This window comes from Marmota marmota, unplaced genomic scaffold, assembly GCF_001458135.2.
Source record: "Marmota marmota marmota unplaced genomic scaffold, marMar, whole genome shotgun sequence".
In the NCBI taxonomy this organism is placed as follows: Eukaryota; Metazoa; Chordata; class Mammalia; order Rodentia; family Sciuridae; genus Marmota; species Marmota marmota.
The window spans coordinates 11,792,455-11,810,270 of record NW_025999913.1 but is presented as its reverse complement, the minus strand read 5'-3'; the positions used below and the strand labels follow the sequence as shown (position 1 = coordinate 11,810,270).

Here is a 17,816-nt window from a genome sequence, read left to right as displayed (position 1 = left end):
GCCCCACCCCAGCGGTGTCAGCTTTCACCCTCCCTCCCCTCTCACCACTCCCTTCCCTCTCACCCTCCCTCCCCTCTCACCACTCCCTTCCAGGCTTTTGCCCAATTTTTACTTTTCATCTCCTTGTGTGCATTATAAATTTTTTACCCACTATCGATTCTAGCCCAAAAGCACAGGTGACAGAATAACTAAGTGGAGTAGTCTCAGAGCAAATGTCCTAACCATTTTCAAATCTTCCATGTAGAACCAAATTACATACCAACTTCGATGTTATCGCTCATTTCTTTTTAACTGAATAAAAATGGCTTAAATGACAATAACTAGGATGATACCTGTATTTGCTTTAAATTCTTTATTATCCTGAATATAAAAGACAGAAGTCCTCTAGGATATAACAGAGTTCTTTATGTGGAAACATTATTTTTTTACAAGTGAAAAAATAAATACCTCTTGGAATAAAGGCTTATAATGCTAATATGTGCCATAAAAAAGTAGAGTTTTAATATTTGACAAAATGTCTGTGCAAAGAAACAAATGCATAAACACATTACTGCTACATTAAGGCAATATGAAAAGTATACTCAGAAATCTCAGTAAAGTGACAGTGTAGTTCCTAGCTTTAACTCAGCTAGTATTGCACCCGATAAGGTCACGTAGGTTTCCTGACATCCTTGAAAACCTGCTAACTAACCAGCTTCCAAAATGCCCAGTGGGAGTGAAAAATATGTCTAAGAATAGAGAAACCAAAGAACCCCATGGCGGGATCCACCCAAAGAAGATCTAAACACTTACTTAAAAAGCACATACGCAAACCCAAAAAAAAACCCAATAAAACAAAACAAAACCCCGCTAAACCACACAACAAGGAGGAGGCAGTATCTAGAAATGTATGATAAGGCTGAGGACCTCAGATCATTCAAGCACAGCAACACCCATGGGTGAAGCTGGTGGCAAGGGACCAGGAGTGAAGACAGGACCTCGCAGGTGCCGGGGTGTGGCGTGGGTGAGCGAGGCTTCCCCGTCCAGGAAAGCGCTCTCCCTTTCCAATCTTAAAATGTCCCACCAATCCAAAGCCCAAGGAGTGCTTGACTGTGCCAGAGACCCTTCAACCAAACTGGCAGCATCTGATCCCCAAAGGCCTGGGCACAGCGGGCAGGGAAGGGAAAGAACGGAGCTGCTCCCGGCTGTCTGTTGCCCGTCCCACTGAAACCTGCACTTCGGCTGCCAAACTGTCCGGAGTCACGGGATGGACTCTGAGACCTGCCTGCATCCAGTCATTCTTGAACAAGTTATAAAAACAAAAATGACATATAATGACAACTATTTAAGAAAAATGTTCCTATTAAGAATGTTCCGCTCTCCATGACCTTACAAAAAGAACCAAGTAAATTCGTGAAACTAATTCTGACAAAGCCTGCCGCAGGTGGGAGCCTCCCTCAGGATGCACCGCGGAGACTTAGGAGGTCATTTGTACCCACTTCTTGGCTACGCTGCCACTTAACTGACACAGAAGACCTTACCTATTCCTTTACTTGATCATAAAAAAACGCAAGACAAGGAATGTGTCACGTTCCAGAGTCTTCCAGGCCCCCACCCCGGGGGTGTTGGTTCTGCACACAGATGTGTTTTTGGAGTGAGAACTTGTGTTCCGGTTTTTCTTCTTTTTTCTTTGTTTTTTCAATGCGGTGTGGCAGATGGGTGGTTGGGAGTGGGGTTCTCTCCACAGTTGTCCTTCTTATAGTTTACAATAGTGCAGTTCGTGGAAATATGGCATGTCGATGGACGCAGGACAGGCTAGATGACAGTGAGGTTGAGGAGGCTGGTGTGCGTGGGCAGGTAGACGTGCTGCACGTGCTCCACGCGGGACCTGCAGACTGGGCACGACTGGAGAGAGAAGCCAAGAGCACTGGTTAGACACCTCTGCAGGGCCTGGGTGCCCGCCCTGGACCTGCTGCCTGGAGTGCTCTAAGTGAGTTGTGACCACAGTGACCTCTGAGCCTTCAACTGCAGAGGTCTTCCAGCTAAACTCTACATGGGCACACTGAGCCAAGGGTGTGGCCCCTCCAAGAGTAGAGGATGACACCTCATGCAAGAGGCCCTGTGCAGACTGGCCCTGGGTCACCATGACCAGGTGGATGCCCACGAGGCTGGGAACGCGGCTCTGTCTGCTCCCAGGCAACAGCTCTATGTTCCTGGGGTCCTGAGCAAGGATGTGCCCTTCACCAGCACTAAGGGAGACTTGGGTACAAGGGCCAGAATGTGGCAGAAAAAAGGCCAGTACATGGCTGCGCCTGGGAAAATAACTCATGGTCGCAGCATGACCACTCTCAGGAAGGACGCCATGGTCCTGTGGACTTGGTTTCCAGTCCTTCAGGAATTTGGAAACAGCTTCCAAAGGACGAGGTGACAGTTAGGGCTAGGCCACATAAACCCACAGTGATCTTTAGCTGATACTTCTGAGCAAGGGAACCAAGTGAAAAAGTTAAGAGGAAATGTAGAAAAGAACAAAAACATGCTATGTGAGTACCTTTCATTTTTTGTATTAATATCAAAATGAGTTTGACTTGCTAACAAGTAAGAGCCCATCCAAGAAGGCCCTAGAGACATCGGCAGTAATCAGAGTAAATTCATCACATTAATCAGAATGATAATCCGCCCGGGGCAATGGAAGGTTGGCAAGGACTGCACTGTCCTAGCATTCTTCTGAAGTACAAGGCGAGTAAGAAGACCGTCCCCCAGGGTCAGCCGGCCCCAGGAGCACGCAGCAGTGGAGGCAGCCTGCTTTCTAGGCTGGATTCAGCCACCAACTAGGTGCCAGATCTGAAGACCACCTTAGGAATCTGGACCTCATTTCCAGAACTTGAAACGAGCCTGCGATTTAGAGCAATTCTGCTGGTGAAAACAGCATGCTATACCCTCAGGCACCAAGCACAGCGACCTTTCCAGGCAGAAGTGGCATTCGCTGCACTGGCCAGCCCCTGGTAGGCACGCACTCACCACACAGGGCTGTGCCAAGGCAGGCCAGGCCAGCCCCTCACCTGCAGCTGGGCAGCGCAGCTCTCGCAGCACACAGTGTGGCCACAGGGGCAGAAGGTGGAGTCGATGTCCTCCTCGCAGCACACCATGCACAGCATGGCTTCCTTGAGCTTGCGCAGCTTCTCCTGCAGCGCCCGGGTCTGCTGGCAGCTGAAGCCCTCGCAGCTGCTGCAGTTCATGCTGCTATCTGAGGACTTCAGGGGAGAGCTAGGGGGGCTCTGGTCACTCCTGGAAATGAGGTCCACAACGCCAGCGTTGTACAGAGCCCTCCTGGCGTGGTCGTACACCTCCTTGGATGTTCTTTTAATATCGAAGACATACTTCTTGCCGAGGTTAATGTTTTCGTTTAGAAACAGAGATGCCAAGTGGCCCTTCAAGTCACGACTGTACTGCATCATGACGGCGCTGGTCACTGTGTCACACCTGCGAGGAGAGATGGAACATCTGCTTTAATGCCCAAGAGCCAGGGCAGATCCATAACAGACCTCCTGACACTGCTGCCAATACAAAGGTCGTGTCCACAGACATTTGGCGCAGGCCTGGGAGCAGGTTCTTCCCTCGCTGTGCGTGCCAAACAGCCCAACGACTCCACCTCTGTACTGTTCAAGTCCCTCCTATGAAGTACCCAGCAATACGGAGCAGTGACCCTCTGCTCTGTCTCCAGGGCATGAGCTGCAGTCCACAGCAGCTTGAGGAAGAGAAAGGACATTTGTCTTTGAAGCGTTTGCTTTTGTGTTTAAAATGCTGACAATTTGTCCATTCTGCTCCACAATCTGTAGGTCTATTTTAAAATAAAATATTTTAAGGCTTTCTACCAATTAAATTTTTTGGCTTCACTTTTCCGGATATTTTAGTCCAATCACAACTTGGCTTCAAAATACCCTTTAGAATGAGGGGATCGATATTGTTATTAAAAAATCCTCAGTGTGTCGGTAGTGAGGATTCTGGGCAGGACCTCTCCCGGGAGGGCAAGACGACCTGTCATCCTTCTGCCAAGAAAGAGTAAAGCTGTAGCAGAACAGACCCAGCTGCCCAGTGCCCCTCAGGAGAGGGGTGGGTAGGAGAGGAAGGTGAGAGAAGTAGGAGAAGCTGCGCAGCCCACACGGATGCACTTTCTGTGGGGAAATGGAACTATATTGATAAGGACTCCAGTCACTCCATTGTGACTGTGACCACAGAGACAAGATGTCCCAAAGCATTCCCACTTCTTCAATTTGTACAAGATGAAACCACAGAAAGCCATGTGTCACCTAACGTTCCCGAAGCACAGAGCCAGCTCTCAAGTGCCCCGTGGTACTTGCCTGTAGAACGCGTGCGTCTCGGTGATTGCTCGGTAGAGCCCACTGGCCGCCCTGGTGCTGATCATTTTAAACAGGAGCACAATGCTGTTCCCAGACTCCTTGGTGACTGTCAAGTACACGTTCTTTCCTGACTGGGTAGCCATCTGCACCACAGGGTAAGCTATCCTAAGAGACAGGAAGACAGAGTGAGCAGGCCCAGGAGGAGCCTCAGGAGGGTCCCCGTTTGCCCACGACGCAGCAGGAAAATCAGACATTCAATCTGGAACAACCCCATCACCTTTGTTCCTAACACCCAGGCAGGCCAGAAGGCAATCCCGCAATGTGAAATACTGGAGCAGGTTTTGGGTGTGGGACTGGAAGAGATTTTCATGGCAGTGAACTTATTTGAAAAACACTACCACATAAACACACTGTGGGTCAACACCAATTAAATGGCCATTAAGACCTGAGAAATTAATGTGAAGACCCCAGTGGAACATCTCCTTCCTCAGAGAGGACTGCCTGCCTCGTCCCTCCCTCTCATGTCGAGAGCTGCAATGCGCACAGATGCCTGGTTACCTATTAATGGGGCTGAAGTCTTCCTTGCAGACTGAGATTCCCTCGGGTCCCACCCCAATGAGGAGCTTCTGCCCTTCGCTGTCCCTCACAGCGTGCCACTCTATGCCGTAGTTCTCCATGGCAGACACGATCTGCAGAACCTGGTACTCGGCCGAAGCCTGGCTGGTGCCCTCCAGCTCCTTGTGCTTTGCAACGATGCTGCAGAACAAGAGAAGGTGGGGTTACCCAGAGGGACACATCCAAAGACCAACCTGGACAATCTTCACTAGTACAGGACATGTCGTCGTCATTTGTGAGTCACAAAACCATCAACTATATATTATTGATATATCATTTATTTAGCAAAATTACCACATAAAATACTTCTAAGACACTGTTCAAGATAGAAACCATCATCTGTTCAGTCGAGAACACTTTGGGGGATGTTGGATAAGGATGAATTGAAAGATTTATGGAAAATCTCTAAAAACATACATAAGAAGAATTTATGTGTGGACCTCCTCATGCCTTTGTCTAATATACTTCATAAGCTTCACTAGACTCTGGCATTACATGGGATCGATTAGATCATCTGCAACTGAAGAAAATGAGTGCTATTGCCTCTTTGTGGCAGAAGAGCCTCTCAGGTGGCCCTTGGTGGTCCTGCCTCCTCACACCCTTGAGTGTGGGCTGGATTCACAACTGGCTGCTAATGAACAGAATCCGGAGAACTCATGAAATATGACTCACTCTGAGATCAGCCCTCCCTGAGCTCAGGGGGCAAGGGAGGGAGGCTGGCCAGCACACCACAGGGGCTGCCTGGAAGTGGGTCCTCCCTCAGCTGAGCCTTCACAGGACTCGACTCCAGCAGCCTGAAGGCAGCCCATGAGAGCTCAGGACCCCTGGGACCCAGGGGCTCCATGGCTACATTCCCAAACTGGACACTTTCAGTCACAGAGATAATGCTGTTGTTTTAAGCCACCAAGTTTGGGGGTCCCTTGTCATGCAGGAATAGGTAACTAAGATGCCCATTCGGACTCTTGATTTCATTCTTGCAGGGATGAAGAAAACACCAATACACATGATAGACTTTCCATTGTAGGAGACCTAAGTTCTTAAAAAGCCAGATGTTTAAGAAATTCTCATGATGTATAACATTTCATATAAAGGCATTTGCTTGAATAAACTGTTTTGTGTTTGTACATTTCTGAAAGAAACAGCTAATGAATCTTCTGAAGACACCCGGCTAGAATGTGCAATGCCCCCCAACCTCACAAATGATCTGCACCACAGGCGCTCTCTTCTCGGACATTCTTGTCAAGTTGAGAGCCTGGGCCCTCCACGCTGGCCCGGGCAGCCTCACCTGTTCAAGGCAGCACTGGAGAGCTCCTTCGCACACAGCTCCTCGTAGTTATACTTGGCAGTGTTCTGATTATAGTCCCCAAACTTGGTCTGGGCCAGGAGGGCACTGAGTTCCACAGCCTGCTCTGGGGAACACTGGAGGTGGCCTGCCAAGAGCGACTCCTTGATGTGCAGGAAAAAGATGTGCCTGTAAAGGAAGGTTCGAACGAGGTCAGACTGGGGAATAACTGGACATCAAACCCAACCTGCTGGGCGGGGGGGGGGGCGGCTGGGCGGTGCAGCACTTGCCTGGCAAGTAGGAGGCCCTGGGCCCCATCCCCAGTACCACAGAAAACAGACACAAGGACAAATACAACCTGTGGAGCAATTACACAGTCAAGTACTCACCTTTTAAGGAAAGAAAACATCAATTTAGAAAAATCACACTGAATACACTTACCATGATAAAGCCCCTTTTAATCATGAACATTAAGACAAAATAACATTAAGACGAACTTTCTCTGGAATAAAAATTGTAACCTAAACAGGTTATCTAACAAAGACAAGTTCAGTAGCAGTCAGGTCACAACATGTAAAATACTCATACACAAGTTTCTGCACTGTTTTAAAATAAATAATCTTCATCAGAAAAACTATCTTGAAATGAATTCTGATATAATCTTAAGGAATTTTTAAAGAAGAATGAGCCTCAGCTCACTCACACAACCCTCATTTCCAAGAATCATACCTGCCCCCCAGACTTCACCTGGGAAGTTCATTAGCATCTCAAGTTCGGCTCCTTGGAAATCAAGCTCACTCTTCCTTTCAGTAGGTCCAGACTCACATTTACCAAACCTCCCACCTCCACCTATCTAATAGTCTCCGAGAGCCCTTTAGACCAGTTCCATCATCCATTGTCCCTTGTGCCTCCTCAGCCATCAGTCCTGTTCACAGCTCTCAACCACAGAGCTTCCCACCCTCACGGCTCCCTCTTCCAGACTCTGCCAGCCCCCCTTGCAGGCTGCCATTTCTCTGCTCTGATCCTTCAAGGGGTCCCCACTGTCTGCTAAGGAAGCACCATAGTGGCCTGAAACCCAGCCTCCTCTGCTGTGCCCAGCTTTCCAGCCACAGATGTTATCGTGTCCTCCAGCAGCTGTGCCCAGGAAAGGGACAATTCCTGTGCTTAGGAACCCTGGTCTTGCTGTTCCCTCTGTCCTGGCTGCTCTTCCTGGATACCTGGGGTCGATGTTGGATATACACCATCTCTTCCTGTCACAGGGCTGGGTGTATGGTAACTGTTGGCAGGGTTTAGACAGCTGCACGAAGTTGACTTCAAAGAGCTCCACAGGCACAGGTACAGCTGCAGATATCTGTGATTATTTGATGTCCCAACCTTAGTTTTGTTCTGTTTGAGCCTGGCCTAACTGTGCACGATACCAGTCTACATGATCAAAAGGCTTGTCCATCACACTTACAAAGTCCTGGGGAAATTAAGATTACAAACTCCTGGGAAATTAAAATTTTATTCATATTGCCCAAAATTCTGGAAAGAGTCTCTACGCTTTCATAGAAAAGGTTGGCCTAAGTTACAAAATTTGTCCCCAGCAATGTGGCACCCTAACCTTGCTTAGATGACTTGTGGTTGCCTCTGAAAAGTGCTTAAATGCCACAAACCCCTCCCATTAATAAGTGAGTCATGGCCACTGGTAAGGCTTAGGCACCAGGTAAGCTCAGTCCCCACTCCACCGAGGGTGACAGCCTTCCTCCAGCCCCACGGCTGGCTGTCTGCTCATACACGCCTCCTGTGCGAGTCATTCCAGGCAGAGGAAGAGGAGGAAAGAGAGCTTCAAACATGAGGAGCCCCAAGATGTCAGGTTGACAGAGCCACCATCTGCCTTAACATTCAAATCCAATCTTTCGTGCCTTTAATGATAACAAAATATTTAAGATGATCAAACTCTGCCAAGTACTGCAGTTTTCTCCTTACTCAAAGCCCTCGTAAAGACACCACAGTAAGAATGCACAACAGCACTGAAAGAGGGTAAACATGGTTTTTATTAACCCAAACATCTGTTAGTCTTTAAAGTATTTCTGACATACTGCTACACTGAGAAGGGCCCCTGCTGAGGCAAAGAAATCACACACAAAAAAACCCCAAAACCTGGCTTTAAAATAGCGGGTCCCAGCATTCCCACAAAACCCTGAGTCACGGCACCGCTCCAGCCCTCGGAGGCCTTTCAGATGGCCCTGGGTCGACTTCATCTTGCTAACATACCTGTCTGTCCATCAGGGAGCACTTTTAGGAAACTACCGGCTGAATGTAGGTTCCAGAAGAAATTATGTGAGAAAAGATTTGAAGGTTAGCACTGCCAACCAAGTCTTCTCAATCAATCACGGCTTTCGTAAAGGCCTCTTTGAACTTATTTTCCTGGTATAAAATTAGAAACTACTTCCTGTCTTATGAAGTAGAAAGTATAGCCCGCAAAAGGAGAGCTTCAAACTTGATTCCATTTCTTTTTCTAAACTACCCATGCCGACTTCTAGAGAGAGCTGCCAAGTTGGAGGCGAAGCAGCAGTAAGTGACCAGATATCAACAGGGCAGCAGCCTGACAGGAATGCTGGTCCTTTCTCGTATATGGGTCAGAAAAAGACAAAGGTGGGGGCGGCGCTGTTTCCTACACACAGTCCAGGCTGCACGTGAGCACACCTGGTAAGCACGAAAGCCTTCCTTGCTGTCGACAGCCTTTCTACCTGGCCCTTCCTGCATCTTGCCGTTTCATAGCTGCAAAGCCACCTTTTCATCAGATTTGTCACACCCTGCCTGTGCCCAGCCCTGGGCCAGGGTTACAGAATGGACACTCCTAAAGGAACTTACAGCTTTTAGAGCAGAGCCACAAACTGGCCACTGGGTGACAAGGGTTCACTCTCAGGACAGTACCCAGGGTGGGGGAGTGTGTGCAGGGGGAGGGGGTGGCAACCAAGGTCAGCAGCTAGGAGGAGCCATCAGGAGACTGCAGGGAGGAGGAGGGAAAGCTGACCTGCGTTTCCAGTAAGGAATTCCGTGACAGCTCAAGAGGTTAAGAGTGCCTTTGACTCAGGTTTTTGCTCCCATTATCTTCCCCTCTGCCATCTGGCCTGGAAGGTCTGGCTGGCTCCTGGATTTTGCCCTCTCCTTTTTTTTTGGTGAACTGGGTGAAAGGTTACCAATAACATCAAAACAAGCAGATGCAGTCAAAGAAGTCATGTCTGCAGTGATTTTTTTTTTTTTAAACAAAAGACTGAAAGTGATGACATGTTTATTCAACATAGAGGACATCCTAGACCACAACAGAAAGAAAGCCTCTGAGAAGAGACAATGTTCTTCGACACAAGCAAGCACATGTGAACGTGTCCTGTGAATATAGAAGCTCAATGGCATTTTAAAAATTTTCTTGGTGTTCTACTTTGAAATTCATTCTGTAAATTTTACTAGTCACTAAGAAAATTGATATTTTCAATATATGGGCCACATTTCGGAGCCCAGGGTGAAACATTCTGGCTAATCCATGCCTGACATCATGTTTACAAATGAATTCACTCTTCTCCAGCATTATGGAAGGTTGGTGGGGGTGAATATAAAGATATGTTCGATTTTAATTTAGGATCATACAGTGTTATGTTTTTATTTCAAATAACTGTAAATTGCCTCCTTTTAAAATTAATGCCTTTGATAGTGTTAAGAAATAAAGTTAAATCATTTATCTTTCAAGAGTGTCTAACCAGAGAACTCTGCTGTGAACACTGGCTATCCCTAAAACAATCACCAGGTCCCCAGAGCAGAGCTTTCTACAACCCAATTGGGACTCTGCGTGTGCTGGGGCCGAGGCTACTCTGAGGCCACTCTGTTCCACCCTCTAGTTATATTACAGCATTCTGAAGAGCTTCTCAGGACAAGTATAAAATAATCACATCCAGGCGCATTATTACACTCAGAATTAAGTAACTAACCAAAACTTCTTTAAAAGAGGCTAGGTAGCTATCTTTAAAAGCTCAGTTTCCAGTAACTGAACTGTATTTCTCCCTGAGAACCACCACTGACCCTGGCTGTGTCCAGACTGTCCCTCTCTCAGTCAGACCCCACCGCAATCCCACCTCCCACACCCCCATCCAATGACTCACTTAACCATATCAGTTTATTTTACACCAAACTCTAACTGCCAAGTTATATTTTTAAATTATTAAATCAAAACAGAATTGCTATGAGTTTTTTTTTTTTTTTTCATTTTCTATCTTAGAACAGAACAGAAATCAGTTCAAGATGGATCTCAGGCCTGCACGTAGAAGCCCAACTGTAATGCTATGAGAGCTAAGCATAAGAGAATCTTCATGACTGGGGGATGGCAAAGGTTTCTTAGGACATGTCAGCAAACATCACAGAAGAGAAAAAAATGGGTAAATTAGACTTCATCCCAGTTAAAAACTCCTACTCACCAAAAGGCATAGGAAAATAGGCAAGCCACAAAGAAGACATATTTTTAAAAGTTATATCTGACAAATGACTGATTGAGAACACATAAAGAAATTGTACATTTTGAAAATAAAAGCCAACAATAAGAATGGGTACATGACTTGAATAGATACATCACAAAGGAAGACTTAGGATAGGCAAATAAGTACATGAAAATGATTAACATCATTAATCAGAGAAATGCAAATTAGAACTACAGCACTCTACCACTACATGCTCAGAGAAAGGCTGGCCAGGACGTGGAGAAGCCTGAGTCCCCTCTGCTCTTCATGTGAGAATGCTCTGGGGAAAGGCCTGGCTGTTACATATAAAACCAAACAATTACCTCCTCTATGACCCAGCTACTCTGTTCTTAGGTATTTATTCAAGAGAAATGAAAACACATGTGTCTACAAAAAAATAACTCTGTACTAGAATGTTCATAGCAGCTTTGCTCATGGAAAACAGGTGTTCATCAATAGCAGTATGGATCAACAAACAGTAGCACATTCGTAAAACGGAGTACCATCCACCAATAAAAAGGGACGATCTGCTGATACACACATCAATATTGACAGATCTAAAAGAATACATGACAAACAAAAGACCGAGACACAAGAGCACATACTGGGCTGGGGAAGCCGCTTAGTGGCAGAGAGCCTGCCTGGCCCATGTAAGGTCCTGGGTTCAATCCCCAGAACTGCAATAGAAAAATAAATATACAAAAATAAAAAATAAATCCAAAACAGCATTAAAATACCCTTAGTTTTATCTGTCAAAACTTAGTAAGCAGTATTATTAGGATTTATATACTTCACGCAAAAGAAAAAAAGAACTATATGCAAACAGGGAGTGCTGGTCAATGAAAGTCATGTACTCAGGAGAAAGTATACTTATAACAACTTATTTTGACAATGCATCAAAAAGATGGATGGATGGGTAGAAGAACAAAAAAAAAGAAAAGAAAAGAAAAGAAAAAAAGCATACATACACAATAAGGCAGGCACAGTAAACTTAATAGTTGAGTCTAGGCTGGACTGTATGAATGTTGGTTGTGAAGGCCTTCGTATGCTTGAAATTTTTCATGAAAAGAGGCTGAGAAAATCCTAGCTCGTCAAGATTCAGAACTCCACCTCTGTTCTCCATGAGTAAATCATTACCACACACTGACCAAGTTATCTCTCTACTCATACGTAAGGAGATTCTTTTCAAAGCCCAAAATACAAAGCCATATGACTGAGGTGTGTGTTCTTCCTCGGGCCCTGCAGCCGTGAAGAGTGGAGAGCAGCCACAGGGCACTGCCAACTTCAAGGCCAATTACAGCCCCAACTAGAAGAGGACCACCACTGGAAAGCATCAAACCTGGACTTCTGGAAACCACTTACTCCCTTGCAGTAAGTCCCTGCCAGGCACCAGTCCAGGCAGTCCAGCAAGCTCTGGCTGCCACCTCCTTCCCTAGGCTGGTCAGGAGAGTGCTCTTCCACAGTGCAGGGCCAGCCAAGGGGCTTTCAGAACCCATCACCTCTTCAATGCCTTTGGATCATGAGTTACTTGCCAGGTCCTGTTGCTGGTATGGAAGAGGGCTGAGACCAGGCTGCAAGAGGACAGCAGAGAAAGAGTCCATCTGCTATTCCTGCCACTGCCCCACGTGGGTCACCTTGAGTCTGACTAAGTGCCTTCTAAGAATTAGATTTTAATTTAAATGCCTTTTAAGAAAGTTATTTGACTACTTCATGCTAACACATAAATATCAGAAATTCAAAGAGACCGAAGATGTCCAGATGGAATTCTTTGACTAAATAACTACCATGTAATAATGCAAACATCCTACATAGTCTTAGCAAAAAGAAAAAACTGAATAGGTAAGCCAGAATACGGAAATCCAATCCATACTTTCTTTGGAAATATACACGTCAGATTTTACCAATTTTACTTTTCTGGGGCCTGTTTCATGTCTGGGAATGCAAAAAAAAGAAGAAAAAGAAAAAAGTAGAGAGAAAGAAAAAAAGTGCTATCTACTTTTAGGTACTTGGGTGATACAAGGACATAAACGACACCTTTATAATATATACACACTGCTGCAACTGCTTCTTACAGAACTGACCCACCCATATCACAATGGATTATGTAAGCATCTTTTACCAACAGACAAGTTAGGAAAGGCTGAGCATGATTTACAGGCACTAGCTGGAGCCAATCAGACTCCGCTCTGAACTGGATTGAAGTCATCACTTTCTATATCTGCCCACAGTTGTCACATGGCATTTTCTCTGGGTTCCATGATGCCATCTTTCCTAGATTTCTATATGACTATGTGATTTTTTTGTGTGTGTTGGAAGACAGGAAAAAAAGTTGAATTAATAAGTAGTTAAGACTATAAATTGGCTGAAATTAGATAAAGTAAGGCTGTAGCTTAAAATCATCTGAGCCAGGCACCTCGGCACACCCCTACAGCCCCGGCTGCTCTGGAGGCTGAGGCAGGAGGACTGCTTGAGCCCAGCTGGGGGCAACACAGGGAAGGAAGCCCCACGTCTTACATCTGAACATCAGAAAAGGTCCAGGGGAATGGCTGTCCATTTTAGATTAGGAACGAACAGCCAATAAACTGGTGATCTGGAATATGGTGGAGGGGGCCAAAGAGGAAGGCAAGGAATGCCATCACTAAACAGAAAGGAATACCACGTGACATTTTTTAATGGTGACATTTCCTTTAACTATTCTTTTTTCTATTTACAGAAGCAAACAAAAACATTACAGTATCTATAAGAAACTTTGTGTTGGTTAACCCCATTTTTATTTCTAAATTCTAAATTCACTGATTGAACAATTGTCTTATAAATTAGCACCTGCTAGACTCTGGAGATGCAATGTTGATCAATGTCAATGGAATTTAGATTATCAGAGTGACTGACAATAAACAACTGTCACGTAAGTAAACGCGGTGTTATAAGCTCCTGAATGCTACAAAGGAAAGACTCAGGATGTCTGGGGGGTGTGTAGTCTCCTGCCAGCTGCAGCACTAATGACTGAGCTCAGGCCAGGATGGCAGGAGGGACTGAACAGGGGACTCGTCAACCTTGACACAACTGGCATCACTGAAGTCTTGAAGAACTTCAATGTCCAGGACTAGAGTGTGTCCCTGAACACTCAGATGAAGCATATACCTCTCTAATTTCTGGATTTGAAAATGTTGGCAAAATTCAGTCAGAATAGTTATGAATAAATGAAAGCCTTTGAAGAGCAAAAATTTCCACGATGGTTATAATTTCAGATCTACTTCCAGAATACATTAATTTGTTTCACTTTTTGCTTAAATCAACAGCACCGCAAACATCTGCTGAAAAGACCTGCTGTCTCCATCTCTGAATGGTGCCAGCTAGTCTGAACAGGACTCTCCTTTTACTTTTGAGGCAAACAACCATATGGGTAGGACCACATCTAAATTGAGGCCAAATCAGAGACCAGATTAACCCTACCTGCCAAGCCAAGCCAATACCAGATATGTTTTCTCTGTCTTCAAAGGAATATACTTAGGACAACATTAAGAAAATAATACAGACGAAGCAGAAGCAAAGTGGGGAAGCTATGCAAGGAGGCATTCAGAGACTATCTCTTCTTGGGCTTTCAGCAGGGCTCGGGCCTGGTGGTTAATGATCAGTGGGACCCAGAACACAGGGCTTCTGCCTGGGTCCCAGGGCTCTCCATGATAAGTAGGCCTTCCTGCTTGTTACTGTAATCTGATGTGGACTAGTATGTTAACTGCCTCCAGTTAGGCCAGCTCTACCCTGAGCAGCCTACTTAATTGTCCACAAAGGACAACTAAGCCAGAATATTTCAGAACCATTTAATAAACTGTCCAGCCGCTTTCGGTATACTAAATGCACCCTCATGACTTGACTTAGTAAAAAATCAACTCTAATAACTGGATTGTCACAGCTGCATTTACTCAATACATAAGCACATCAATTATATTTTCACAGAGTTTTATAACAAAAGCTGAATATCAAAAAGCTTATCAACAAGCTTTATTTTACTAAAATATCATTAAGGGGAAATAAGTGTTTTTGTTCTTCAGTGTCATGCATGTAAAAACAATGCTAATTGTAAACTGGACCTAGTACAACTTCTGCTGCCCTAATTAAAAGGTACAAATGGTGATTACAAATCACTTTATCAAGTTATTAAAGCAGATGTGATATAAACCTCAGGTGGCATTTTATTAGAGATTTGTATTTTAGCCAATCCTACACACACACACAAGCAAAATTCACTAATATATTAAAAAGCAAATTGAAAGTTTATATCACACTAACCTTTCAATAGGATTTGAAAAAGGAAATAAAATCAATTAAAATTACCCAGTCAAACTAGCTAGACATACTCTTTGAGTGCTATTAGCTATAAATCTCAAGAGTCAAAGTCAATTGAGTCAAGAAAAGAAAAATCAAGAGAGGAAATTTGATTCAAGTTCTAATTCATAAAATGTCTCTCTTTCTTGCATGAATAAAATGGATTTGATCATTGTACTGACCCAATTACAGGAAAGACCTAGTAGAGACCACCTAGTACTTAATTATACAGTATGAATGCTTTCATAGTACAAATGTATTATGCTATTATCACTTCCATTGTTTAAATAAAGTATCTGGTCCTCCGATATAAAAACTCAATTTGTGTCATCAAAATAGAGTCATAGAGAGACCCTGAAGTAACTGCAAAATCAAAATATGACTATACAATGAAAAATCCAATGTTTTTTTTAATTTTTTTTTACTCAACTGCAAGTCATGAAGTGTAAAGTACAAGCTTTCATCAATTAGCTTTATATAAAAAAATTCTGATTAATAAAGACAACTAAAACATTGTTAAACACAGAATGACTTGAATATTTTGTGAGATATTTTAAGAAGCACTAAGAATTCAAAATGCTAGCTTCCTTCAGAAAGTAAATTAAAGATTTCGTCTATCTTTAAAGCTCCATAGCAAGGCAAAGAAGAGATTTCAAATTCAAATGAATAATTATAAAACATTTCTATCAGTTCTTTGGTAAACAAACAAATAAACAAACAAAAAACGATATGTTAAAAACTCCTAGGGGATTTTGCTCACTCATCATTATTCAAAATTCTCAGAATCACATTTTTCACATGCATGGCAGATTTCCAAGTCAAAGGATTATGAAAAACACTGGTGCTTAGATCCAAAGTTCGCTACATTTTTGAAGGCAGTCATTTTCTTTTACTTGACATGCTGCTGTAAGATTTAAGTCTCTGGCATTTCAGCAGTAAATATTAAACATCACTTTCCTTGTCTGGCACATCTTTAAGAAAAAGTATCAGTCCAGAGGGAACACAGTATCTGTTTGAAAAAGGAGACCTCAGGCTTTAGTCTGCCACTATTGGTGGGGTTATTGTTTATTTTTTTAACAACAGAGAAATTCAACAGTCTAAACAACAGACATATTTAATCTATCTGTGGGGTGGAATTCAGTTACAATGGCCTTCAAAGAGTTCTTTTATTAAGTTTTCATAAAACTTACTTTTAAAATTCTGCATGAAGCCAGAGCTCTTTGCTACATACTGTAATCTGATACTAGGCTGAAGAAGTTGACTAAGTTTTAAGTAACCCAAGAGGAACTGTTTCCTGCTTTCGGTTAGAGCGGTCTACAGTGACCTGTAATAACACCACTCAGGCGAGGTTACTATAGGGCATGAGATGCTGCTATCAGGAAGTCAGTCTCAGAGCTGTTTCTTTTTGTTTGTTTGTTAAGATTTCAACCCCTTTCTCCCAGTAAGTTTATAAAGACAACAAAAACAAAACAAGAATTGGAAAATGCACCCAGGCCAACTATGCAGCCCCCTCTTCACCTCAACAAATAGAGTATAATACAGGAAACCAACTTAAGTTATGAAGAACTCAGTCTTCGGTAACACAAATTTGCTGGGGGACATCTCTGGGAGGATGCAATGATCCCTTCTAAAAGGAATCAAAGGTGTATTTGACATTGGTTTACTTTAGCCTCACTTTACCTCGTCTGCTCCTGTAAGATGAGATGAGGTTCCACGAAGAACTTGACTCTCAGCTTAAGCCGGTAGGGCGCTAGCCCATCCATCTGCTGGGAGATCCGGTTTCTCAGATTTAGCCATAAACTTTCACCTTTGCTACCCGTAAACTGCAGTCCAAAATAATCAACTTCTATGATTCCCAATCGCCTGCACACCTAAAACAAAAATGAATGCAGCATAGATGAGCAAATGGTACACAGAGCAGACCCAAGGGCTGTCTGTATCCAAGACTGCCTCATGATTTTTACAAAGTTCAACGGTGCTACAATTCCCCGTGTAAACTGGGGAAACAAAATTCTAAATCTGATGTCGAAACCTAGCTCTGGTATGGAAGCTTGTTCTACCTTGACTATCAACAGCATGATTGACTGCAGTAGAGAAAAAGGAGTCCCCCAAAGTAGCCGTGTAGAAAGGCTGAAGGAGGGGCAGCCACAGGGTAGTTTCCCTCTTAATCGGATCTCTGGAATTCCCTCCACCAGCACAATCTGCACAGCTGATTTGGCAGCTTTATTATCTGGACAATTTTAACCATCTGGATTCCAAAAAACAAACACATTGAGGAAAGACGCCACAAGTGTCAGCTAAGCTTTTTCCAGCTAAGCGGTTTTCCAAACATCTCAGGTCTCAAGGATTTGAAGGCAGGGTGTTTCACAGGGATCAAAGGCTCTGTCTGTCATACCAACCATTCATGCACTGTAGGGCACCTTTCTTCACTCTCACCGAATCACATGCTTGAAGACAACCAAGCAGTAGACAGCCCAAACCTCTCCAAGTCCTCTCTCCCCCGCAAATCCGAAGCAGGTGAACCGGCCGTTGGAGAAGCAGAATGAGACAAGGACCCGGCTTGTCTGCCAAGAAAGCCCGGGACCCAAGACTACCTCGAGCCACCCTATCCTGGAACACGAGTGGCGCTGCCAGGCCCTGCGGGGACCCGTGGGCGGCATCACGCGCACACCTGCAGCAGGTGTGCCGGTCCACCTTGTTTGGGGAAAGTAACGGGTTAGGGGACGGGGTGGCAGCTCCCGGCTGTACCCGCGACCCCGGCGGCGC

General features: G+C 44.5%; 1 protein-coding gene across 1 annotated transcript; it reads right to left on the bottom strand.

Annotated features, from left to right (window-relative positions):
- Nucleotides 1-337: 337 nt before the first annotated feature.
- On the bottom strand, nucleotides 338-17,803 carry LOC107149268 (myosin regulatory light chain interacting protein). The gene is made up of 7 exons (XM_015494047.2): nucleotides 17,111-17,803; nucleotides 16,731-16,921; nucleotides 6,238-6,423; nucleotides 4,896-5,093; nucleotides 4,338-4,502; nucleotides 3,039-3,459; nucleotides 338-1,884 (listed from the first exon to the last, which is right to left on the bottom strand). The coding sequence occupies exons 1-7, from the start codon at nucleotides 17,126-17,128 to the stop codon at nucleotides 1,795-1,797; spliced, it is 1,269 nt and encodes a 422-aa protein (XP_015349533.1). The 5' UTR covers nucleotides 17,129-17,803; the 3' UTR covers nucleotides 338-1,794.
- Nucleotides 17,804-17,816: the final 13 nt, after the last annotated feature.

Excerpts from the sequence above, each read along its gene's own strand:
- LOC107149268 (XM_015494047.2), bottom strand. Across the intron at positions 5,094-6,237 it reads TCCAGTGCTGCCTTGAACAG|CATCGTTGCAAAGCACAAGG; the intron begins GTGAGGCTGCCC and ends CTTGTTCTGCAG. Across the intron at positions 1,885-3,038 it reads GCTGCGCTGCCCAGCTGCAG|TCGTGCCCAGTCTGCAGGTC; the intron begins GTGAGGGGCTGG and ends TTCTCTCTCCAG.